The 27972-nt window shown below is 38.9% G+C and overlaps 1 protein-coding gene across 1 annotated transcript; it reads left to right on the top strand.

Annotated features, from left to right (window-relative positions):
* On the top strand, nucleotides 1-27588 carry TNFRSF11B (TNF receptor superfamily member 11b). The gene is made up of 5 exons (XM_060116149.1): nucleotides 1-81; nucleotides 18822-19191; nucleotides 23260-23451; nucleotides 25144-25368; nucleotides 27200-27588. The coding sequence occupies exons 1-5, from the start codon at nucleotides 52-54 to the stop codon at nucleotides 27586-27588; spliced, it is 1206 nt and encodes a 401-aa protein (XP_059972132.1). The 5' UTR covers nucleotides 1-51.
* Nucleotides 27589-27972: the final 384 nt, after the last annotated feature.

Raw genomic sequence — 27972 nt, 5'->3', positions numbered from 1 at the left:
CTCACCCCGCAGCCGCCGCCTCCGAGCGCCTGAGGTTTCCCGGGGACCATAATGAACAAGTTGCTGTGCTGCGCGCTCGTGGTAAGTCCCTGGTCCGGGGACGCGGGCACCGGTGTCCCGGGCGCCTGGGGAGGCTTCTCGCCTCCCGGTCTCCCGACCTCCCCAAGGATTGATGGGGAAAAAGTTCGATTTGCTTCCTCTCCCAGGAGAGATTTGGGGTCAGGTTGGAACAGGAGACCCCTTTCAAGCTGATTGTGCTTCTCCTAGGGTGTCCCTTTACACTGGAAAGTTCCTGCTGGGTTTTTGGAGAAGAGACGAGCTCTGGACCGTTTTTTATTTGAATGATTTTTATCCATTCTATTTATTTTCTTTCTTCATCTCAGATGGTTCATACCATCTTTGCTTAGTTAACCTGAGCATTATTATTATTATTATTATCATTAGCAATAAAGTGGTCTCTTAGAATCAAGATAAGTTGGGAGATGTCAGTCTTCTTAAAACTACTGTAATCAGAATAAAGTTTGGAAGCAGTGAATATGATATGATACATCATTAGGCTCATTCCCCACTTAAGCAGATGCTATGGGAAATTTTGAATAAGTGGCACCAGAGAAAAGATCACACATGCACCCACATTCTTTACTGTGCAGTTTAACATTTTACTAATTTTTTATTATCAAAATGGGATATTTCAGTTCTCAATTTCAATGTAATGTGGAAAATATTGGTGAGATGTTAATTAGGTTCTAAAATATATTTAAATAATTGAAGTTCAGTACTAAATAGAGCTAAAAGTCATTTTACACATACAATTTGGAAAAGAAGGAATCTCTGTAACTTTTAGCTTCTTTTTTTGTTTTTAATTTGGATTTTGACCAATCAAATTAATAAGATTTGTATGTAGATTATTCTACGTTTATTATTATTTATTATTTATATTTATTCATTTATTATTATTCTACATTATTATTATTATATATTATTCTTATTTCCTTTATGTCACTAGAGTGTGGAATGCATTAAGACATGAATCAGACAGTCATGAAAGGATAGGAAAATCCATATTTAAGCCACATACGTGTTTTGGAAGTTGTTGCAGTAACTGCATGAATATCAATGTCCAACCCACAAAGAGTGAATGGAAGGCTAGGAAGTCTTCCAATTAGTTCCTGGGATACACCAACATAAATAAGTAAATAAATAGCAAAGTCACTAAAGAAAAAGTAGATTAACAGGAGTCCACACTTAAGCATGCTAATCTTATGTACCACTACATATAATACCTATATGTGTATGTGTGTATGTATATATGTATATTATATAAAATAACTCCACCAATATGGATAGTATGGAGAACTTTTTAAAAAGTGAAGCTTTATTAAAACAGGACACATATAGAGAATTGCACAAATCATAAGTGTCTGAGTTTCTCAAAGTGAACACTTGTGAGCCAGCACACAGATCAAGCAACACCACATTACCAGCACCCTAGAAGCTTCCTGGGCTTTCTCCCTGTCACCACTACGACTGTGGCTAGAGGAATCAATATTCTGACTTCTAATGCCAGAGATGAGTTTTGCTTATATTGAACTTTATATAAATGAACTTTATGTACTTTTTTGTATCTGTTTGCTTTCACTTAAGGTTCTACTGTGAGATCGTCTCCAGTGTTGGATGTACAAAAGCTCATCCATTTTCACTGCTGTGTAGTATTCCATTGTGTGGCTACACCACAATTGACTTAATCATTCTAGTTTTTGGCTAGTATAAATAATTCTGCTATTAAAATGGGTACCCTTTTATTCTTCCTAGCCTTTTATATGCTGTCAAAGATTTAATTCATAATAAACATATTATCAGTAACTTTTAAATTTTAGCATTTCCATTAAATAATATATATACTTAATAATAAGTGTTTCAAAATAATAAGTAGACAAATGTTTTGATATCTGGTCTGTAATTGGATGAAGATATATATTTAGATAATACAGCATCTACTAATGGTCGATGATACAGCATTATCAAAAGAGAAACATTTTATTGTCTTGAACACAGTAAATACTTTAAATAGGAATGATTTCCCTTTCCCTTTCTGTAGTTTCTGAGATTGACTTTATTTTATAAATAATTGAAAAAAGATACTTTGTACTTACACATGAAGAGTCCAAATGCCCTTTTGTAAACACTAAGATGTAGTTCTAAGAACTGGAAGCATTACAGCTATTTAGTCCTTTGTACCAGGCATGCCACTAGGCACTAGGGACAGAATGGAAAACATGGACACGATTTCTGTCCCCATGGACCACATAGCCTAATGGGAAAAGCAGATATTGGATGTATAATAAGAATAACAAAAGGAGAAACACTAGGTGACTTGGGAACATAAAAGATCCTGCCTCCCAGGACCTCATAACCACTGTGCAGTGCAGTGGTTATGAGTTTGGTTATTGTGGATCAGAATTCAAATACCAGTACCACTGCTTACTTGATAAAAGATTGTGTGGCAAGTTACATCTCTTGAGTTTTAGTTTTCTATAAAATAGAGATAATAATATGCACACATGCAAGATAACCACATAAAGTTCCTCTTCCATATTAACACTAGCTTCTAGCCTTATGCTCAGATAACTGAAGGACGCTCTAGACCCAAGTGAATTATGTAAACAAAGTGCTGACGAAGCTCATGGCAGGGAGAGATGGCCACCAACTATTACCTTGAAGGAGCAATAGAATGTTTCACTGTTGGAGATAAAATCAAGGGATCCTGAATCTAAGAAGTGGAAGAAGGTAAAATTGTGAGGCAAAGTACAATTCTAGATTCTTTTTGTGAGAGCAGAGGATATGCCTGTAAGCAAGCACTGAAGGGGTGTGGTCATTAGGACTAATGCCATAGTCATGGGCTTTCTGGAATGCTCACTGATGTAGCTAATTAGAGACCTACTCTGCGAGATGAGGTGGTCACATCACCAAGTCATTTCTTTCATGGTTGCTCAAGGAGCCTCCCTAGACTAGGAACATCCTGGCCTAGGACTAGATTTTAACTGGTGGCTGAAACGTCCCAACATGGAGCTCTAGAACCATCCATTGGCCTTCTCAAAGCTAAGCTCTGAATTAATGTGAGACACTAGGGCTTGGGGTTGGGGGGCGGGGTGAAGCACTGGGGGGTAGTAAATGTTTTTTTCTCTGGACAACTGCCTGATGCGTCTGTCCTCCTTTTGTTGTTGTTTGTTTTGGTTTCCTTCTCTTCCCCCAGTGGTTGAGTATATCTGTCTAGTCTTTTTGTTTGTTTGTTTAAGAGAATGATAACTCTGAAGTTTGGGGGAGAATCTAACATATACTCAGTCCACAACAGTCCTGAACCTCTGTCCCTAGCAACCTTTCTGGCCTCGATCACCCATGAACCGTCAGCACAATTCTTAATTTCAATCTGGTCTTTAATTTTACTTCTTAGGTTAAAACCACAGTTGTCAAATTCCACTGGTCAGGGAAGAAGCCTTTCTGTGCCAGATGTTTTATCCACTTAGTTCTAGAAGGAGAGCTATGGCAGTGTCTATCAAAGGGGCTCTAAGCACACACTCAGATATTCTTGCTCTCCTACCCACTAACTTGCCAGCTGGGTTTTGCTCTAAGCAACTCTCAGCCCCCCTGCCTGCATGTTCCCTTTTTGTGAAAGCTTTCTGTGAAAATCATTATTTCCTTTTTTTTTTTTTTTGCGGTATGCGGGCCTCTCACTGTTGTGGCCTCCCCCGTTGCGGAGCACAGGCTCCGGACGCGCAGGCTCCGGACGCGCAGGCTCAGCGGCCATGGCTCACGGGCCCAGCCGCTCCGCGGCATATGGGATCCTCCCAGACCGGGGCACGAACCCGTATCCCCTGCATCGGCAGGCGGACTCTCAACCACTTGCACCACCAGGGAGGCCCTCCTTTTGCATCTCGTTGACCGGCAGTGTTTCCTTTAGCCTGAGTTTCTCCTTTGCAGACCCCAAAAAGAGGACTGGAAAGTATATTTCAGAGAAAGAGTAATTTTATAAAAAATTATGTTTGCATTATTCAACGCCTTACCTAACGATGCTTGGCTACCCCTGATGCTGTTACTATGGACAGAGATGCCAACATTATCTGTGTATTTGAGTGTCTTACCCTGTAGAGTAGCAGCTCTCCATCAGATCAGACTCCTTCCATGCACTTATTAAAAAAACCCTTTGTAACAACTCCCTTGCTTTCCTGAAATGAAATTTAGAGCTCCTATATTTTACCTACATACAGAATTTTTAAAAATCAATATACTGGCATAACTATACTATAAAGGAGAAATAAAAAGAAAGTAATTTATAATAAAATAAGCTTCACTGGAAGACTCAGTGAAGTAATGTTATATTAGCATCTTTACATAGAATTGCCAAGAACAGACTAGGAGGAACAAAGACGGGAGCACATGTGTCACACTGGGGTTCAAAACCATGATCAGTCCTGGCTTTGGTGCTGTGATTTTTTGAATGGAGAACAAATCTCACTAAAGTTTTAAACAAAACAAAGTACAACCCTCTATCAAATTTTATGTTGTTAAATTCCTAGAAAATTCAATATGTATAAAAATCATGCGAAAACTACTTTCTATGTATATACATATGTATATGTGTTTGTGTATATATATTTATATATATTTACATATGTGTATATATGTGCATGTATATGTGTGTGTGTGTGTGTGTGTATAAATATATAAAATGGAGTTCAAATCCAGGCTCATATAATGATAAATGGGTTTGTTTGTTTTTTTTTAACTTAGATCACTTATATCAGTCAATAGGACATCTGAAAGTATGTGGGACATGGGATTATTCTTGATCATTGGGGACATTTAGCAGCACATAGAAACTGTGACAACAGAAATCACCCACACATTTCCAGAACCTCTAGGAGATAGTACTACACCTGTGGTAAACAAAATATGAGCTCTTTGCAAACATAAATTATCTTCTGATTCACATTTATAGCCCCCAGGTCTGCACAGTGCCTGACACTAAATGTGTGTTTGCTGAGTCAAAGGAGCTATGGTGAGATTTGCTGGGGTGTTTGTATAACCTACCAGCAATTTCCATGGACATCCCAACAGAATGTAGCTTACTGTCGGAGATCTAACATTTTAATGTTAGCTTTGATCTCTTTCAAAATATAAATATAACACCCTACCCACCTGACCAGTATTTTAAATATTCTTTTGTCCATTTCTACAATGAAGATATATACCAATACCGTCGTGGAGGTCCATTCTTAAGAGAGCAACAAAAATGAACCAGATTTATATGTATACCCTTGCAGGTGCTACCTAACCTCAGCTGAATCTCCTTTTTGACCTTCCCATCAAGAGTTCATTCTTGGTTTGATAAATCTGATACATTCGTAAAATATCCCAATGGAGATGTCAAATAGGCATTTGGATTCAAAAAAGTTCAGAGCACAGGGGAAGCCTGGACTTGAGATAAGAAAATCTGGGTCATGAGCATAGAATGGGTTTTTTGTTTGTTTGTTTGTTTTTTCTGTTTGTTTGTTTTTAAGCCATAGGGAAGGATATTTCACAGGGCAAGAGAAGAAAGGAGGAAGCAGCTCCAGAGTACATTTCTGATATTGATAGTCAGGTAAACAAAATGCAAATATGAACAATAATAGCAGCCATGTTTAGAAAAGAAAACAAAAATCAAAATAAAACTTAGCAACCCACAAGAGCAGGAACTAGTCAATCAGAAATCCTAGCAACATCTGTAAACTATCTATGCAAGAAGAAAGAGTGAGGTATAGCCAACTTGAAATACACACGGTATTTTTGTGTGACATGTAATTAGTTTTTGGAACTCACTACCACAGAATATTTATTTTGGGGTAACTAGCATAGAAAGTCTAAAAAAAGAATTCTTTTAGACAGTTGTAGGGATAAGAATAGTGTTACAACACATTAGGTAAGAAGCTGTGTGGTACCCACTCCCTTTCACATTTACCTGGCCTTGCTAAATGAATGTTCCAAAGGCCAGAACAGTCTACAGACAAAATAAAATGGTTTCTCTCAACTACAAGGTGACATAACTTTCCAGGTGCTTGGGTAGGTTTTTTTTTTTCACCCTAATTTCTCAGAAGCACCTGAATCAGCCAGACCATAAATGGATAGAGGATGCAGGAGGAAATGAAAGGTCATTTCTGAAGGTCATACTTCTAAAAAAGTAGTGTGCTCCAAAACGCCCTGATTTATTACTTTCTTATTGGGATTTTTAAAAAGTCAATCTCTTTAGTATTATAGTTTTAATACCGTGAAAACATTGTTTAATTTCCTTGAAGCATCTTCTTTAAAACTAAAAAGAGTAGCCTTAGGATTTTCACTACAATTTAGTCTGCACCTTGGAAGCATTTTCTATAAGAGCCTCTTAAATAATCAACTTTAAAGTAGGAAAATCTGTGCCAAGATGAATTTAGATTTAAAACAAGCTAGTAATTCATCTAAGCTTTGTGACCGCCTTTAGTAATTTCAGTTTTCTTCTCTGGTCTTTGATCCCCAAATCTCCCTTGCCATGTAATGGTACTTTCTTGTTCAAAAAAACTATTTTAGGGCTTCCCTGGTGGCGCAGTGGTTGGGAGTCCGCCTGCCGATGCAGGGGACACGGGTTCGTGCCCCGGTCCGGGAGGATCCCACGTGCCGCGGAGCGGCTGTGCTTGTGAGCCATGGCCGCTGAGCCTGCGCGTCCAGAGCCTGTGCTCCGCAACGAGAGAAGGCCACAACAGTGAGAGGCCCGCATACCGAAAAAAAAAAAAAAAAAAACTATTTTACTCTTAGAAAATATGGCTATCAAGACCTTATTCTTTAGAAAACCCCCCTCCACCATCAGTTGGCATCACCACCAACACCAACACCAACAAAAGTAATTTAGGAATTCACTTGTGGGGTGTAATGACAGTAAGAGCTCTACAACAGCAGACAAGAAGCAAGGGATCTTATTTCTCAGTTTTGCCTTAGATTCTGAGGTCCAGTCAGTGACTTCACTTCTCTGAGTCTTACTTTGTTCATCTCTAAAATAGGGGTGTTGGACCAGGTGATGTGTGGACGGTCTGCTTTGCTTTTAAGCCTTTGTCATTAAAAAATGAATCAAAAAATTTTTACTATATACCTGCTAATATTCCAGACATACAAAGATCAAATGGACTAGGTTATCTATGAAAAAAGTATACCAAAGAAATTTTTTTAAAAAATCTATTTTGTTGCAATTGTCAAAGTTTCTTCTGCCCAATTGGTTTCATTTATAAGAAATTCTGTTTAAATCAATGAGATCACAAGAGGAAGCAGCTTTTGAAATGTCGCCTGCTTTTAAGCAGCAAGACTAGATCTGGGCTTTAGGATCACAGATTATTCTTTTAAACCAAAAACTATTTTTTCATTCTGAAACAAGTCCTTCTTGTCTTCAGCTAGCATAGAAGCCATTAATGTGTGTATTTTCATATCCCATAGAGTTAGAAGCCAGGTCCAAGACATTCCCTCAGGACTTACTAAAGCGGTATAATTATGGTCACCAGCAATCTCCTTAGACTCCTTTTGAGCAGAGTTTTCAATTTGTATTCACAAGGAAGTACTTGACAACTGCATACTGCTCTTTGGAATAAGTGTCAAACGTTCAGGTGAAATAAGCATGATAATGGGTGGGTTGGCAAGACCATTAAACACTGCACTGGAACTCTACATGGACTGTTAGACACATCCCTCTGCTCCCACACTGTTTCCTGTATCTTCTAACATCCAGTAAAAAGGAAAGAAATCAACTAGATCGTGCTAAAATGAAGGTCAACTAGAAAGCATGAGCGATGGTTACTGCACAATGATGTAGTCGTTAGTGCTGTTTGTAAACATTTTCCATTCTCCTCCCTTTCAGAAACATGGTAAGATGGTAGCTCTTCGTTTTCTCTGGGGAGGAAGGGGGTAGGGGTGTGAACAGTTCTGGCAATGACTTGTGAGTGTAAATGATAGAAGTCACTTCCACATGAGACCACTAATTGCCCATATATGACCCCCAACATTTTTTTCTCTTTCCCTCTTTCACAGCAAACCAACCATGTTCCAGATATTAATTTCTATATCATCCTAGGTCCTGGACAGACGGCAATGCTAACCACCTTCATTTTAACAAAAATCCTCTCATGTGGAGATTGGTATCTATTTTACAGGCAAGAAAACTGAGGTTCAGAGAAGTTAAGTAATTTTCCCTAAGGTGACCTGGCTGAGAAGTTTTTTCTGTCCTGTAGGAGCTTACATCTAGCAGCTGAGTCCAGTGAAAAATACCCATAAGGCAGAGCAGAGCTTCTGGGTTCCTTCAACCAGAGTTCTCTTCTCTGCCGGGGTTAAGGGTGTCCTGGGATGCGGCTCAGAGTCATATCCTTGGTCAAAGTGATTGCAATGTATTTTTTCAGCTCCTCCTTCAGCTGGAGGGGGTCACCATGTTTTTGTCTTTGTTTTTTTCTGTTGAAATTAAATGTCCTGGCCTCCTTACTGGACTTGAATTCTAAGTCCAGACCCATTAGGGTATACAGCATGAGGCAAACGCTTTATATTTTAGCTCCTTATTAGAAAAGTGCAATCCTAGGGAAGCAAGAGAGGGTGAAAGAAGAGTAAGCAAAAAAGGAAGGAAGGCAACTTCAAGGGGGTGCATCACTGAGAAGCCGCTGCTTAGTATAAAGTGCAACTGATTGCTCAGTCTCACAAGACCATCTTCCAGAGAGGCTGTGTGAACTACTGCATTCCAGGACAGAAGACAGAGAAGAATTTATTCACAGGGATAAATGATAGATAGATAGATAGATAGATAGATAGATAGATAGATAGATAGATAGATAGATGACAGATAGATAGGGGATGGGATGGCATGGATGGATGTATGGACGGATAGAAAATATAGATCTTACTGAATTTCACATTGTGTCATAGGTGATCATTTATATGCCTATCTCTTTAGTAATACTGCAGGTTCCCAGGGGGAATAGTCAATTGTTAAAGGCTTAGGTTCAGACAAGATTGGATTTGAATCCCAGCTCAGATGTGTACTAGCTGTGTGACTTTTGACAAGTCACTCAAGTTCTCTGAGACTGTTTCTTCATCTATAAAATGGGGTTAATACTATCACCTCAGAGGTGGTTGGAGGGGATGGATGACAATAGCATGTGAAGAAAGGGCTCAGTATAGAGCCTATTATGTAATGATGTTACAATATACTATGTTATTATTATTCAGCATGTCACCCAGGGCTTCCAGTATGATGTTTTGCATGTTGTAGGCACAAGATAAATGTCTACATGTTTAAATCACATCCTGTTTTATTCCATTTCCATTTCTAGTTTCTATTCCATTTCATAACCACCATGGCTGTTTTTTTCTAACTTTCTCTCACCAGCTGCCCTTGAACCATATATTGATTGGACTTCAATCTAGATCATTAGCAACCAGATTGACTCATAGGATGATGTAAGCAATGTATTATCTTTGAGGAAAGGTAGATATAAAATGGAATTTAAAAACTGATGTTCAAAAATATCAACATACTAAAATGTATTGCCCATTCTGAGCTCAAAATGCCAGGGACTGTAGCTGGAAAACTGAACTAGTGATATCACCCTTGTGCTTGTCAAGTGGGCCTGAATGGACATAATTATAAGGAAAATTGCAACCAGCCCTGTTGTTGATTTGAAATTTTCAGAATTGATGCTATATCTCAAATCTGGTGATTAATACAAGTCCAAGAGAAGAAATATTAAGATCTGAGATCCAAAATGTGGGAGATTTCTACACATCTCCCTCGGGAAGTTTGAAGTGTTTACCTGCATCACAAGTTCTTTTGTCTTAGAGATTCTCTCATTTATTTGTTAATCTATCAAATGTTAATTATCTGTAAAACTCCTCTGAAGCAGCACCAGCCTCATAAGCAAATCTGTTCTGACAATTCTGGTTGATTCCAAACATAAACAAGGTACTGCTAATTAATTTTAAAAGCCTCCAAACAACTAAAGGAAACTTCTTGAAGGGAACCGAAAAAAACGCATTTAAAGTTAAGTTTTACCCGGAGACAGTTCTTCAGCCCCAAGGGAAGCAAAAGAGTGTGAAGTTTGGCCCAGTGATTCATCTAATAAATCATAATTGCTTGTGTTTCCTTTCTCCTGTTTACCTAGCAAAAGCTGTTGGCAGCAAATCAGTTCCTAGCAGATGAACAGATTTAATGCATTTGCTCTACATCCTTACCTAGAGACCTAATCCTGGCTATTGTGGAAATTATTAAGCAGTGGTAGACCCTCAGGTGGGGAACTGGCAGCAGGAGATAAACCTCTCAAATGAGCTACCTGCTTTTTTACACATTTACCTTTAAAATAGAAGCTAAATACAAATGGAACAGTACATGCAAAATGCCAAGCAAAATGAAAGATGCTTAAAAAAAATCTTCCTTTAAGCAAATTCTGTCATCAATATGATTTTACGGATGAGAAAGCTGCAGATTTTGTCCTTGTCCTTGAAAATTTATCCTTTACATGGAGGCTACTTATCTGTGTCTGTAGAATCACCAGTAATCCTAATTACACATAGTAGGTACTCAATATCTATTGAATTGAATAAAATTAAAATAAATATATTGAATACTTGCTATGTATAAGACACCATGCTAAGCATTTAAGGTGTATGGAAACAAATCCTTTTCTATCTGAGTCCTCTAAGCAAATCTGTGGAACTGCCTTGAAATATTTTACTTAGACCAAGCAAGTGATACAAGTTGGGAAGATACTGAAACTGATTTTAAAAACAAGTCAGAGATGCTTTTTCTGGAGATGATTAAGAATAGGATAGATAATTGACTTATGGCATATTTTAGGTGTGTTACTCCCTACTGAACAAGAAACTTCAAAATGTCTCCTAAAATGAGTCTGATTCAAAATGTCCCCCATTTCCCACCTCCTATGTAATTAGCATATGTAATAATGACTCATTCTTGTCTGGAATCTTATTCTTTACCAAGTTTATGTCCCTTTACTAATTTTAAAACAATTGTATAGGGATAGATAAAATAAGGATTATTCTCATTTTAGAGGTAAGATAACGGCCAAGGGTTATTAAGCTGGTGGTCGAACTGAGCTTGGAACCCTGGGATGCAGGTTTCCAGCTAAAAGTGCTCCTGTAAATTCACATCAATCTAATGGATCTAAAAGCTGTACGCTTTTTAGATATTATTATACATTATCCATTTAGCATTCTTCTTGAAACTTTCTGTGATATCCCTACTTTTTTCACCCTCTTTTTCATCCCATCTTGCAAATGTTTGTAGGTTCCAAAGGTTAACATTTTAATCTTTTTTTGCTTATGTACAATATCCTTGGGTAATGCCATCCTATTCTCTGTTTCTAGAGCCATTTATGTGTTCATAACCCTGAAATCTGTGTCTTTAGCTGCGTTTTTATCCTGAATACCCAATACACATAGTTAAGTGTCTACTCGACATCATCACTTGAGTCTCATAGTTGGAAGATCCAAAACTAAGTTCATTGTCTTCCTCCATAACTGTTTCCTCCTGCTGTTGGTAATTAAGGGCAACACCACATATCTAGTAGTCAGAATTCATGGGCATGTTCTCTATTTGCTCTTTCTAGTACCTCCCTCCCCATGCAATCAGCTAATATATCATACCTATCCCTTCCTCTCCTCCTTACCACTGTCTAATTTCAGTTTCTCCTCATTTCTGGCCTGTTTCTCTATTGAGCCTTTGCTTTTTGTTTGTTTGTTTGTTTTTACATCTTTATTGGAGTATAATTGCTTTACAATGGTGTGCTAGTTTCTGCTTCATAACAAAGTGAGTTAGTCACACACACACATATGTTCCCATATCCCTTCCCCCTCACGTCTCCCTCCCTCCCACCCTCCCTATCCCACCCCTCTAGGTGGTCACAAAGCACCGAGCTGATCTCCCCGTGCTATGTGGCTGCTTCCCACTAGCTATCTATTTTACGTTTGAGCCTTTTCTTGATCCTCTTTTTCCTCTGTTTTACCTCCAATTGTTTTGCAGTGATTTATGAGTATTTTACATCAGCCTAGGCTTTTGGATGAATGTTCTAGCAAACAGGAACATTAACTTATTCAACCCCATTGCTTAGCAATAGTTCCAGAGCATAGTAATTGTTTCAATAAGTGTTCACTGAATGAATGAATAAATAAATTATTTAAGGAATGGAGGAAATAGGAAAGAAGTTACTACACTATAAGATTATAGAAAGTCAAGTAAACTAACCTTCATAGGAAAAGAGTTTTTTTTTTTTAAATAAGCTTTATAGTTTATACTACAAGAGATCTTTAGGAAACTCACCATGATATATATCCTGAATGTTTCCTTTCTTGGCTAAGATGAACTGTAAAATACTATGGTTTCCAAACTGACCAGAAGTTTAGCTAACTCTGGATAGTCCTCAAATAGTTTTCTGTGGCAAAGATCATGACGAGGGATCACAAAAGGAACTCCCAAACCAAGTAGTTATTTCAAGCTTTGTGTGGGCTCCTTTTAATGAATTTTCCATAAACGGAAACCCACTGGGTCACTCATGGTGCTGTATACCAGAGAGAGTAAGCCCAGTGGTATGCGACTGGCTGCATTGCATCATGCAAAAATAAATTTGCTGGAGGAAGTGTGTTCTTGTATCCTTTAAGGAGAAGCATATACTGGTAGCCTGCTGTAGTGAACTCACTTGTCATATAAGAAATTTCCCTCTCAGTAACTTTGGACAAGAGCTAGTCTTAGCACAAAGAAAGAAAAATCATCAGTTCATCTAGACTTTGGGAAGGCTTTGCTTGATCTTCTCACTTTCGTGATCTCCTAACACTATGCTCTCAAATCTGAATGAAAAGTTAGCATTTTAGGGCTTATTTTGGACTATGCATGAAGGCTATAGCATAAGTTAGAGCCTTCAGTAAATGTTAAAGTATATGGCCAAACAATAGTATTCTATGGCACATGCCCTGGGTTTTAATTCTGCCTCTACTAATTACTGTGACCTGGGAGGGTTGGTCATTCTAAGACTCATTTTGTAGCCTGTGGAGACTTAATGATAATGGTAAAACATCATAAAGTACCAACCAATGTGTTATAAAGATTAATTTTTAGTTCACCGCCTGGCACAGAGATTTAACGTGTGTTTGTTAGAATGGAATAGACAAAACAGAATTCTACCTTCATATTGCCCATTTTTCTTTCCACTACCATATAACTCCTAAATATGGGGAATTTTGTTAGAAATTTTATGTTTGGGACTAAGAGTTATGTGATTAATTGAAAGATCAGTTAAAGCATTTAATAATAAAAACTACATACCTATATATTAAATATTTTATTTTGACTTAAAACATTTAAATAAACATTCATTTACCTGTATTTTGAGATATAGTCAAGGCCTTTCTTAGAATCTGTGTTGGCTACCTGGAGTCCCATGCTGTCTTTCTTACAAAACCCTTATCTAAAATGTATTGCCCATCCATTTCAGTTTTGGAACTTAAAGACATTTTTGAAATAAATTGATTATATAATCCTTCTGGATTTTTTCCCCATTTTGTTTTTGCAGTTGTCTCAGCTACCTCAAATTCTATGGTAGAGTTTTGTTGCTGTTGTTTTATTTTTCCATGCCTCATCTTTATCAAGTCATCCCCCAAGCATTCAATTTACTTTTCATAGAAAAATAATTTTTTCACACCCATGTTTACTGGTTTACATAATATTTGAGTCTCCTAACTATAGTTACAACTACAGCATATACAGACACATACATACAATGAGCATCAACAGAGTCAGCAGCAAACATACAACTGACTTGTTTAAGAGAGCAAATAGGAGTTGGAATGCTAAAGGAGAAGGCATGGCTAAGAATTCAGTGTGCTGGGGCAGCCCTTGGTTTTACAGAGGGAATGGAAGCATGGGTGGATCTGAAAACTGGAGGTTGATAAGAGAGTTCTGCAGTACAGGCACACCTTGGAGATATCAAGGGTTCGATTCCAGACCACCACAATCAAAGGAATATCACAATAAAGCACATCACATGAATCTTTACACTATACTGTAGCCTATTAAGTATGCAATGACATTATGTCTACAAAACAATGTATATACCCTAATTAAAAAGTACTTTCTTGTCCAAAAATGCTGTCATCTGAGCCTTCAGTAGGTCGTAATCTTTTTGCAATAATAACATTAAAGATCACTGATCACAGGGAAGTCCCTGGCGGTCCAGTGGTTAAGACTCTGTGCCTGCACTGCAGGGGCACGAGTTCCATCCCTGGTTGGGGAACTACAATCTCACATGCCATGTGGCACGGCCAGGGGAAAAAGAAAAAGATCACTGATCACAGATTACCACAGCAAATAGAATGGTAATGAAGAAGTTTGAAACATTGCAAGCATTACCAAAATGTGACACAGAGACACAAAGCGAGCAAGTGCTGTTGGAAAAATGGCACCCATGGACGCTCAACACAGGGTTGCCACAAACGTTCAGTTGTAAAAAACACATATATTGTGCTGTGAAGCACAATAAATTAAAGCACAGTAAAGCAAAGTATTGTAAAAAGGGGTTTTACAAATAAAAGAGTGGAACAAGAAGTAGGAGGGGGGTTAGAGCAAAACATTTGTTTCCAAGTTCATTGGCTACTTAAACTCTGTCAATATTACAGTGATAGAAAGAAAAATGGTAGAGCCAGAAAATGCTTCAGAGAACAACTAATTCAGCCCACCCATCACCTTCACCCACTACCATCACCTGCTAATATTTGATAGATGAGGAAAGATGGTTGGGTTTGAAAGAGAACATTCTTTAACACAGTCCAACATGAAAGAAAAATGGAAGGTGAGGAGGGGGACAAAGCTACTATAGATGGAGCCTGAACTGTCCTTTCAAGAAAAGAGACATGGAGGGCTTCAGGAAGGATTCCTGGACTGGTGGGAAGCACTAGATTAGAGGACTTTTGGATTCCCTTCAAGGATTAGGGGTCTACACCAGACGGTGGATGGATAGGGAATGGAGAGAGGAAGAAAGAAAAAATGGAGAGAAAATTCCATTTAATTTTTCTTTAAAAATCAAGCGTAACCCAAAACAGACTGGCTTCTTTTACAGACAGCACTTTATGCTTCTGCAGAGACACCTATGTACGTGTCCTAGCTTTTGCAGATATTCCTCAGTGGTTATGTTATGCACTTCACAGAAAATTTATTTTTGAACTCTTCTTAGACTTTAAATATTATCAGCTGGCAAAGGAGATAGAGCCAGTGTTAAGATGGCCTGTCCTCCTTTGGCTTCTTCTTCATTGCTTTTCTAGGAAAGGCAGAAGAAAGTGAGAGGACTGAGATGAAGAGCTTTATTAATTCTGCCCATCCTCTGTCCAGTAACTGGTTCCAGAAATTCGATGCAGGAATTGGGGCTAACCAGATAGGGAGACTCAGTATCCAATATTGGCCACACAGAGTTCTGTCTTTTTACCAAAGTGGAAAATTTTCAAATAAAACACAGAGGCCCAGTGGAACTTGCTGAAAACAAGTCTGCAGTTCCTTACGGCTTTCTCATATTTTAAAAATATATACGATCATTCCACGCGGTAGCGGGGGAGAAATGACCTTCACCATTATAATTGCCCTCTAATCCTTAAGTCAACCTGATGTATTTATTTTTTCTCTGTGGATTCATTTCACCTAAGCTTCCCTGTATTTTGAAGAGATGGCAACTAATTTCCTAAGCATGGTTTCAGGAAACCAACAGTGTCATGTCTAATTGCCTAGAAAAATACAAATTGCATCAATATTCTTGGTCAGGTCTTGTATTTGTGTGGCTGCTTGTAGTGAGGAACACAAGCACTATCTGTGGGGTTGTCCCATCTCATCCTCATCACTTCTTGGTAAGAGAGAAAAGGGTCAGCTGATGAGTAAATGAGCCATGTTGGTGTGAGAAAGGGGGGGGTGATGGGAAGTCAGGCGGGGGGAAGTCTCAGGACTGCTAGCCCTACCAGGATGGGGCTCACTCAGCAACAGCAAGCAAGACAAAGGCATCCCTATGGGCCTCTGAGCTGAGCTTCTTGAAAAAACAGAACCCTTAAAAGTGGCTTTTCAGGAAACTGAAAGTGAACATCAAGAGAAAAAAAGCATTTTTCACTGTTTTCCTGTGTCTTTGCGAGTTGCATCAGGAAAACTTCATTCCCTAGTGTTGAATATTTTAGAAATATTTGAGCCAAGCCCACACAGGGGCCTTGAAAACTATAGCATAATATGATTCGAATGACCAAGAAGCAATAAAGTCAGTTCATCTTGCTTCATTTCCTTCAAAACATTGATCGTTATTTGTAGTTATTTATTCCTTTCCTTCTATGTTCCCTGCCTCCTCACTAGACTGTGGGCAGTTTGAAGAACATCTTTGTTTTGTGCGCCACCATATGCTAAGATCTTCTACAATGCCTGGTACACAGTAGATGCTCAATAGATATGTGTTGAATGAACAGATTCCATCTGTTTCTGAAAAATCCAGACCAAACCAGAGCTTTCACTTGTTACTGGTCCACTTCTTTCTCCTAATGTTGACCCAGTTTATCTGAGCCAATAGAAAACCCCAGGGAAATTCAAGAACATACTTTTCCCCAAAACCCTCGGGTCATGAGAGCATCCTGAAAATACCACCAAAGCAGTGCTGTTTTTGCACTGTATTCTATTTTTTGTTGTTTAGGAGTCCCTTACATCACAGGACTCTGAAAATTGCTCTCAGTTAAAAAGTCCATGGCCCTAGGTGAGATATTTTATTCTTTCAATCCCGTTTATCAGCTCATATTAGGTCCAGACATCCCTGACCCTTGTCATGTCCCAATAAGAAGCGAATAGAATTACTTATTAAAATGCCCAAATGCTTATGAAAAAGGCCTTTCTTTACCTTTGTTATTCCTCTTTCAAAAGGGAGTGCTGTTTCCCTAGCTTGGCACACTTTTTCCAGGTCAATGGGTTTCTGTGAGATTTCCTGAGTTCTGCAAAGAAGAGAGTTTGGAAACAATTATTGTGTTTGGCCTGCCACCTTCCCAAAGCCTGAGAACAGTCAGTGTTGATCCCTGTACCAGAAACAAACAATAAAACCCAAACAAACCACCCCTACGCACAAACAACACTTTTTCTTCTAATTAGTGTGAAGAACTACTTCAGTGTTCCCTTGAAGACCTTCTGAGATCTAGACTACAAGATAGAATGCCCACGTGCAGCTGCCTTCCCAAGCAGCACTCTTGCCTGCAAAACCTTCTTTCTCCTATGTACACAGCTCTTCGGCCATTATGGACGGAAACTTCTGAAACCCTGCCTGCTCCCTGAAGCTTTTCCCAATTAACCTTAAGAGAGGTGGTCATTTAACTTTCTAGACATCATTCACCTATGAGATTCAAGACTGTACCATATGATGTTATGGAGGAAATATGTCTTAAAATTCTAGGAATTTTCCAGTAGATTACCAGCTGACAGAGACAAAGATCATATCGTTTTTCTTTTTTTTTTTTTTTTTGGCTGCATTGGATCTTCATTGTGGTGTGCGGGCTTCTCATCACAGTGGCTTCTCTTGTTGTGGAGCACGGGCTCTAGGCCCGCAGGCTTCAGTAGTTGGGGCGCGTGGGCTCAGTAGCTGTGGCTCGCGGGCTCTAGAGCACAGGCTCAGTAGTTGTGGCACACGGGTTTAATATCTCCGTGGCATGTGGGATCTTCCCGGACCAGGGATCGAACCCATGTTCCCTGCGTTGGCAGGCGGATTCTTAACCACTGCGCCTCCAGGGAAGTCCCAAGATCATATCTTACTCACCAGCATATTTCTGGCATTTTTCTGGTAGGCATGCAGTACATATCTGTTGCATGAGTGAATGAATGATCAGAATGACTGTAATCACCAACTGTTTAATTTACCATATGTTTGGAATCATTACATCTTAGAACAGGAAAACTAAAAGAAAAATATCATCTTGTCCTAAATATGCTACTGTGACCACCCCATTTAAAGTTTGTCATCTCTCCACCTTCCCCTCCATATTTCCAATCTTTTTACTTGATCATTTTTTACAACACTTATTTTCTAATGTATAATTTATGTGCAATTTGTTATTTATTTTCTTACTCCCCCAGTTGGATGGTAAACCCCATAAGACAGAGTTTATTGACAATTTTATTCACTACTGTATCCCAATTGCCCAGAACAGAGCCTGGGACATAACTATCATCAAGTGAATAAATTATATTTATTGAGTATGGGCTCCACACATGGGAATCACAGCAGTAGATTTTTCAATCCCCAGCCCCAACTTCACATCTGTGGAATCAGAATGTTTAGGGATATAAATCTCAGGAATCTACATGTTACCAAGGTGTCTAGGTGATTCTGGTATAGCTGTTCTGAGAAACACTAGTTCACCCAACTCACTAATCTAGCGATAATCCTGAAGCCCAGGGAGGTAAAGTGTCACTCGGGGCACATGGGTTATTTAGCGGTACATCTAAGTGTAATCATTTCTATTCTGATGAGCTTTTCCACTCCAGCCATCTATGAGCTAGATTTACTTAATGTTTTGCTGCTATTGCCATCTTGGTCTTTGAGATTAAGCTACTTAGAGGCAAGAATTATGGCTTCTGAACTCACTCTCTGTGGTTGTAGCTCCGTAGGCAGGAGGGGCACGAGGCTTCAGGTATTAAAGGACTCTTTGAAGTTAATGATGCTTTTGTACAGAAGAACCACCCCATTTCCATGCTAACATGCCACGATTTCCCTTTCTTCTTCCAGTTCCTGGACATCTCCATGAAATGGACCACCCAGGAAACCTTTCCTCCAAAGTACCTTCATTATGACCCCGAAACCTCTCGTCAGCTGATGTGTGATAAATGTCCTCCTGGCACCTCCCTAAAACAGCACTGCACAGCAAGGCGGAAGACCCTGTGTGCCCCTTGTCCTGACCACTACTACACAGACAGCTGGCACACCAGCGACGAGTGTCTGTACTGCAGCCCAGTGTGCAAGGAACTGCAGTACGTCAAGCAGGAGTGCAATCGCACCCATAACCGCGTGTGCGAATGCGAGGAGGGGCGCTACCTGGAGCTGGAGTTCTGCCTGAAACATAAGAGCTGTCCCTCTGGATTTGGAGTGCTACACGCTGGTATGCATCCGCTTCCAACATGAGGCCAAATTCATTAGCATCACACGAAGTCAGGCAGTAGGGAAAGGTTAAGGGAACACGTTTGTCCTGGTGACATTACAGGACAGCAAATTGCAAAGGTAATGGAACCTGCTAGGTATGCACGATGTCTCTGGATGGCTGCCAAAGAACCATTCCTCAGAGGAACACTTTGCCACTAAGGGGCAATTTAGTTACAAATCTCAAATGCAGCAAATCACTCCCTAATGAGACGCATGATTGATTGCTCTTTCTTAAAGGGACACACTCCTAGTTGCACCGTTTATAGCTGAGCTATACCTCTGTGTTTCACTTCAGCATGGAGAGCTTCAAACTGCAGTGCTTTCTGACAAACATCAAAACTGTTAACTGATACCAAGAGAGTAATTATGCTGATATTAATGAGGCTCTGGCATGCTAACAATGAGTAGTTATAATTGATTATGTAAGAAATGAGAATGGCTAGGGGAAATGCAGTTCATTATGAAAAATGAAGCTAGTTCTTCCTTTGGCATGGCAGTTGAGTGTCTGGGAGGATAAAGATGGTAGCAGCATCTCTTCAATGAGCTTATCCGTTATCTTAGACAAAGCAGATTGTCAAGCCAAGAGTAAGTACTTGTCTACAAACAAAGTACTTTCTCATTTTGCATTTTGAAGAGCGTAGGTTAAGGCCAGTGTGCACTGAACTTTTTAAAGTTGCAACCCACTTTTTTTTTTGTTTTTTGCTACATTCACGAAGCTTTGGTATAGTCTGCATGCTCTCCTGGCCTGGGAAAATTAAAGAGTATTCACTTACTTTTCTGGAGGAAGCAGTAATCGGTATAGATTCCAATTACACAGTCTGAAGCAGTGTTTCTCAACCTCAGCTCTACTAACGTTTGGGGGCTGGATAATTCTTTTTGTGGGCAGCTGTCTGGTACATTGTAGAGTGTTTAGCAGTATCCCTGGTCTTTAGCCACCAGATGCTAATAGCACTCTTCCCCCAGTTGTGACAACCAAAAATGTCCCAGACATTGCCAAATGTCCCCTGGATGGCAAAATCACCCCTGGTTGACAGTCATTGGTTTTGAGGATGCTAATTATTCATAACTATTTTGACTTTCAGAAGTTGTAATGTAGTCTAAATTATTATAAACATTTTAGGTTTAAAGGCCGACAAAGGAAACATTCAAAAATTGAACTACTAAATTTCCTAAGTTGTGAATTTTATAAAATTAATCACAGAAGGTGCAAATTGCATGACAGTTCCTTAAAATGCCTCTAGTATGAGTATCTGAGGAAGAAATTGGTGACACTTCTTAGCTTTTATTGGATGATACTTCGGGACTGAAAAGCTAAGCCAAGATGTAGAGGGGGAAGCCAATCCAACAGAAACAGATCCATTTAATTCAATTCAGTAGTTTATATATGTAGGAAAATTAATTAAGCAGGGGCTATGCAGCTTGGAAACTAGAAAGTTTTGAAAAATAATGGAAGTAGTAAGGATTTTTCTCACATACGCATGAAAATTTGTTTGTAGAACGAAGTAAGCAGGCAGCCAGAAGACTCAGTACAAAGGTACACGTTTATTCATTTACTTACTGCTCCTTCCCTAGAAACCTACAAAGGAGTTCCTCATAGAAAATACAAGGTTTCCAGTCCAAAGACAAGGCAAGATTCTGTAGTGTTATTCTAAAAAGTATTTAATAATCATTCTTTGTTGTTGTTGTTTTGAAGCCAGATTGTCTTTTCCTCTCCATATTTTACACTGACCCTTGAAAACATGGGTTTGAACTACGCAGGTCCACTTGTATGCACATTTTTTTTCAATAGTAAATACTACAGTACGATATGATCACAGTTGCTTGAATCTGTGAATGCAGAACCCCGCTACAGAGGGCTGACTATAAAGTTATAATGGGATTTTCGACTGTGCAGACTGTTGGTGCCCCTAACCCACCATTGTTCAAGGATCAACTGTACTTCATCCTGTTAGTCCTGTAATTCTTATGTAATTGCTTATGGCTAGCATGGTGAATTCTCTACTGAAAAGCAAAACTCCTCTTGCCATTCTATTTCACATTTTGCTTGCCAGATTGTACTTTGTATGTTTCTGTTGATATTAATAAGGCAAAATCATTTACTTAGATGGATACATCTTTTTTTTTTTTTTTTTTCTTTTTTTTTTCTTTTTGTGGTATGCGGGCCTCTCACTGTTGTGGCCTCTCCCGTTGCGGAGCACAGGCTCCGGATGCACAGGCCCAGCAGCCATGGCTCACGGGCCCAGCCGCTCCACGGCATATGGGATCCTCCCAGACCGGGGCACGAACCCGTATCCCCTGCATCGGCAGGCGGACTCTCAACCACTGCGCCACCAGGGAGGCCCTGGATACATCTTTTTATAAGAAGTTCTATCAATCATAAAAGAGGGGGAGTCGTTTTCAGAAAGGTCATTACATAAAGCCTCCAAATACATTAAGAAACTTTCCTTCTATAATTCTTGGATTCCTCTTGGTAAAGAACTTTAAAGGCTAAATTACCTGAAAGAATGTCTTGTACCTATGACTTCCTCATTGGGACACATGAGAACACTCAAGCCATCAACATGTATGTGAAGAATGACAAGATTCTTCTTTGTGCAGTTGGCAAAGGGAGACTTGGATCCAGATGTCCAAGACCATTTATCCCCAGAATATTAGCAATGAAAGAATACCATGGAATCTCTGTCCAAATACCTTTCCTTACGATATTGTAGAATTTGGTATCAAGTTGGATCCCATTTAAGGAGAGGAGTGTAGCAAGAAAGTACTTAAAAAAACAGACCTCTTTGTAAGGTGGTTCCTAAGATGATGTCACTGCAACCCTGGAAATGGCATTTAACATGGGAAGGTTTCATGCATGGTTCCCCCTTCTCTTTTTTTTCTGCCAACCATCTGTCGCTTTTATTCGTCAATGCATCATCAATCCCTTTAGAAAAGAAAGAAGCCAGAGTTGAAACTAAAACCGATCCATTGTACTCTTTTTTTCTGGTTTTGGTAAAGGATACAATGAGATGGAAGGTTGAAAATTTTAATAAATGAAATTTATTAACTTTCTGTAGCTTTCATTTGTCCCTTTAGTATTTGGTATCTTGCGTCAGCCAGAATTGGCCTGTAAAAGCTACATTTGAATACTAAAGTCTAAATCTGTTCAACTAGCTTACACTAGATGGAGGTATTTTCATATGCAAGTACACTGTAATGTATGATCTACCCAGGCATAGAGTCAAGGGTTTGAAGATATTTCTTTTTAATAGCATCATTAGTTGTTGACTGGTTCAAGTTTTCCTGCCAGTGATTTCTCCAAATTTATCAAGTATCTTTCCACTATGAAATAAAATGCCCTTACAGTCACCCTTCCCTGAATTTTAACGACTGTGCTCTTTTCAGACTCAACAATTTAAGCAAATGGGATATCATCTTCCATTTACTACGTAATTGTCGGCTTACGCTTTTGAGTCTACGGTCAACTTTATTGCCACCTTCAAAAGTTTATTATAACGTTGTAAATTTTTACTTCTCAAGGTTAGCATACTTATGAGTTGCTTCACAATTAGGATTCAGGAAAGAAGGAACTTCAGTAGGAACTGATTGGAATTTAACGATGCAGCATTCCATGGGTACTGATTTCAATGAATGATATTACAGCAGTTACACGGTAGTTATCTTCATGATTTTCCAGGAATAATTGTGTGGAGAATATGGTTGACAAAAAGATCTTACTGACAGTTTAGCACAGGCAGGACTAATTGAACATCATACCCTTCTTTTCTTTCCTCCCCAATTTTGTGCTTGTAGGTAACAACAAAACACATTTGTGTTTGTATTACAAGTAGGGGAGACTGCCTAAGGGGCTGACTCTAGAAGTTTTGTTCTGTCTAATGAAGTGAAAAATGAAAATACCTCAAGTTTTGTGCAATATAATAGTAGCAGTAAAAACCAAGTGAAAAGTCTTATCCAAACTCTGTTAAGATGGTATCTGCGGCGAAAGTATTTGAGAAGAATGTGCTAAACGGCTTGGTATTTTCTGTAGGAACCCCGGAGCAAAATACAGTTTGCAAAAGATGTCCAGATGGGTTCTTCTCCAATGAGACGTCATCTAAAGCACCCTGTAGAAAGCACACCAATTGCAGTGCATTTGGGCTCCTTCTAACTCAGAAAGGAAATGCAACGCATGACAATATATGTTCTGGAAGCAGTGAATCGACTCACAAATGTGGAATAGGTAATTATGTTTCAAAATATCAGTCTTTGTATCACTTCTGAGTTGAATACAAGACCCTCCAGCCCTTCTCAGTCAAACTTATATTTTCCCTTTCTTGAATTTTAACCAACCAAGACTATTCCCTGTGCATCATCGCTAAAGCCACAACTCAAAATCTTTCAAAAAGTCCCCATCTTCTCACAATCATGCTCCAAACCCTGACTTTCACACTTGAATCAAATGTTACCCACGGAGAATGGGGTGGTGTAAAGATTTTGTTTAAGGCTCGATGATCAGAGTCCAAATTGCAGAATTTTTTAAGCTCTACATTTTTATCACTTTTAAGAATATCTGTATTATTAGCCAAAGTATAAACTGGCAACAAAGAAGCATAGTGACATACATAGATGACAAATTAGAAAATGCAATACTGGCTTTGTTACCTATGGTATTACTGCATCTGTTGCATGGAAGTTCTAAGTTCCTGTACTTGTCTTAAACTCTTTATTCAGGAAAGGTCAGTAGCTCCAAGCTCAAGTTACCTGAATGTACCTCATGTTGGTGATGGCACTAATCAGGTTGCTGTCCTCACCTTGTCACTCCTACCACCACACTAACCTCAGACCTCCTACCAAGGACTCATCACACCAAGGAGGATCGACCTTTTGGCATTTAATCAGCTTGATCTCCCCAAACATCTTTTTGTGCGACACAGAAGTATATAAAACATAGGAATGTGGGTTGGGAGATTGAAGATTCAAAGCCAGTTCCAACATTCTTTCACTGTGTTGTAAAAATCTTAGATAAGTCATTCAGCTTTTCTGCTTTCTTATTAAATAAGGGAACGAGGGAAGGGATAGTAAGAAGGGTGACCTCTAACATTCTCTTTAATTCATTTATACTTTTATTTCTATCATTCTTTGAGCACTTACTATATGCCAGACACTTCTGCTATATGGGCTTTAATCTTTATAAAAATACTATAAAGTTTGTTCAAGTTAATGTATGAACTTGAATGGCAAAGTCAGGATTCAGAACCAGACCTAATGAATCCAGAAACAAACTATTAATCCCTGGGATATACCAACCCTACCCAGACACTCAGGCCATTGCACTTCTTTTCTAAATGACATGTTTTTGTGTTTGATTATTTTCCCACTTAATGTACGCTTATACATCTGTATCCATCCTTGTTCCCAAAGGTGAACTATGTGTCTGTGTGTGTGCAGAAAATAATACACTATTTCAGATTACTTTTCAAGCTCCCTTAAAGACAGTGATTTGACATTGATCTTGAAGTAACCTGTAGACACCAGCTAAACCTTTAACAAAATATTTAAGTTACATTAAAATATGTTAATGTATATATTAACATATATATACACATTATGCTATATATATATAGAATTTTTGCTGTAATTTATTTATAGCAATAATACATTCTTATTAGACATTTGTTAAACTCTCCCCCCAACAAAATGCTCTAAAAGAACATTAGAAAGGACATAAACCCAGTTGGATTGGTGATCTGCCACTAAGACCAGGCAACAGAAGATTGATTTTATTCAAACTTCTCATTTTAGCATGCAATATCCTGGAAAACTCAACTGTGTTGGTTTTTAGTATTACTATTATTATTATTATTTTAGTCCCTTAGACATCCAAGGATCCAATTACTGAGTAAATCTCCTTGGTTTTCCCACCTTCCTTTAGACATGACCCTGTGTGAGGAGGCATTCTTTAGGTTTGCTGTTCCTACAAAGCTTACCCCGAACTGGCTCAGTGTCCTGGGAGACAACCTGCCTGGCACCAAAGTGAACGCAGAGAGCATAGAGAGAATAAAACGACGACACGGCTCACGAGAACAGACTTTTCAGCTGCTGAAGTTATGGAAGCATCAAAACAAAGACCAAGATATGGTCAAGAAGATCATCCAAGGTATGGTAACCTGAAATAAACAACTCGATCAGAAATCAGAACACCTGTTTGTCATACAACAGGAACAAGACTATGTACCTGTTTAGTTGTGTGGATGATGTTTCCCTTTGGGAATTATTGTTGGACTGAAAACGTATTCATCAAGTGATAGTGGATACGCTATTCCTAGAGCAGTCATGTGAGGTTTTATTCTCACCTCCTTTACTCCCCAATTTCTTTTTCAAGTGTCTCTCTAAAGGGAGAGATAATACATTTCAAATGCGGGACTAGACCTCAGGAAATCTGACTCTGGATCCCCTTAGCAGTTTTAGGAGCATCCCTTCTGGCCTATCTAGAAGTTCTTTAATCACTTTAGATCTCACTTTGCATTTCTACCAAGAAACTATGTTGTATTTACATGGTAATTCTCTCCAGAGAGCCTCTAAGTGTCTTACAGGTATCCTCTCATTAATCCTCACAACACAGCTTATTTTATTTTTATTTTTAAAAATTTATTTACTTATTTATCTATTTTATACATATTAGTGTATACATGTCAATCTCAATCTCCAAATTCATCCCACCACCACCCGCCACTTTCCCCCCTTGGTATCCATACGTTTGTTCTCTGCATCTGAACACAGCCTATTTTAAGATTACCATTTTAATAGCATTTGTTGTGAGGATTAATGAGATAAGGTCTGTAAAGTGTTTGAGCTTCTTGGAGGATCTCCTTTAGAAACTGTGTGTGTGTGTGTGTGTGTGTGTGTGTGTGTGTGTGTGTGTGTGTGTAAAAGGAAGTAAGTTTCATCCAGTGTGGACTATAAGCTTTAGGATACACAGTAGAAAAAGTTCTGACTTTAATTAGCATTGGGAGGACATGGCAGAAAAAATGAGGGGGCGTTTCCATAATGCAGGCAGTGTCCAGGAGAAATCCATTCTGCTCTTCACATGTAGTTAAATGACTGAGAGTCCTACACAACCTTAAAGCCTCAAACATCTGAAACGGAGGCAACAGATTTTAGGCGACTAACAGCTTTAATAGTTGAATGGTTTCACTTGTGCAAAGAGTAAACTTGTCTTCTGTTTTTGGCAAACAAAATGTATTCTTTGAAAGTATAATCAGCCCTGAAGCAAAAAGAGAGGGAAGGAGAGAATCAGAGACTGTTAGAATTGGAAGGGACCGAATTTCCTATTTTATAAATGAGGACATTTCAGCCCAGAAAGATGAACAGACTTGCCTTCGGGGCCACAGATAATAAATGACTCATGTCATCAATAGAAACGTTATTTACTCCCTCTTATGTTTATGTCCTAGCTCATTACTGAAATATTCTCCAGGCCATGTGTATCCTACTGTTCTCTGGCCTCATATCATTGGGTTTTCATGGCTCCTCCTTTGTGCAGATGATCTCCTGGTGCTATTTATTAAAGACCGTTTGAAGGACCTAATTCTTCAAATAGCACATATATTGGGTATCAGTTAATGAAAGTCTGTATTATAAAATAGCTAACTTTGTGTTTTTCCTAAAAAGTTACACTTTTAATTTCTCCAAATTTTCTTAGAAAACGGTGTGTCTGTAGTTTCCCACTGTTATTTTCCAAATTTGGGCTTTTCACAGAGCTGTGTTGGATGCCTAGAATATAGGAAGCATATTATCCTCGTGAAGCACAAAATAATATTTAACTCAATTCTCAGAAATAACTAGTATTACTTAAGCCCTCCCAAAAGGAAAGGAGGAGGTTATCCTTAAAGTTATGAAATTCTGGGGAACCTCCTTTTGCCTCAGGGAAGTTTTACGGTGGCTTTAGGTGGATTACGTGAATGTCTCTGGGCTTTTGCTTTATGCAGATATCGAACTCTGTGAAAAGAGCGTGCAGAAGCACATTGGGCACATGAATCTCACCTTCGAGCAGCTTCTAAGGCTGATGGAGAGCTTGCCGGGGAAGAAAGTGACGACAGAAGACATTGAGAAAACAATGAAGACGTGCAAATCAAGTGATCAAATCCTGAAGCTTCTCAGCCTCTGGAGAATAAGAAATGATGACCAAGACACCCGCAAGGGCCTGATGCATGCCCTAAAGCACTTGAAGACACACCACTTCCCCAAAACTGTCACTCAGAGTCTGAAGAAGACCATCAGGTTCCTTCACAGCTTCACCATGTACAGATTATATCAGAAGCTATTTTTAGAAATGATAGGGAACCAGGTCCAATCATTAAAGATAAGCTGCTTATAACCGGAAATGGTCATTGAGCTGTTTCCTCACCATGGACCAGATCCAATAAATGAGGAAACTGTTTCTCAGGCGCTTGAGGAGGGTACAATGATTTCTTTCTCATCACCAAGGACTAGATTTGGCCACAGGGCCTGAAAAGAAACTATGGTGTGGAGAAAGAACTCACATCTCCCCCCAGAGTTTAATAAACCCCAAATAATTTACCCAACTAACAGATCTGGTCCAATATCTACTGACTACATTTTTTCTTGTTACTGCTTGCAGTAATTCAACTGGAAATAAGAAACTATACTCCATTGTGCCTTACTAAACATGGGAATGTCTAACTTAAATAGCTTTGAGAATTCAGCTGTACTAGAGGCTTTTATTAGAAAGCCATTTTTT

This window comes from Mesoplodon densirostris, chromosome 13 (assembly GCF_025265405.1).
Source record: "Mesoplodon densirostris isolate mMesDen1 chromosome 13, mMesDen1 primary haplotype, whole genome shotgun sequence".
NCBI classification, from domain to species: Eukaryota; Metazoa; Chordata; class Mammalia; order Artiodactyla; family Ziphiidae; genus Mesoplodon; species Mesoplodon densirostris.
Note: the sequence above shows the minus strand (reverse complement) of the source record. Positions and strands in the feature narration are given on the sequence as shown.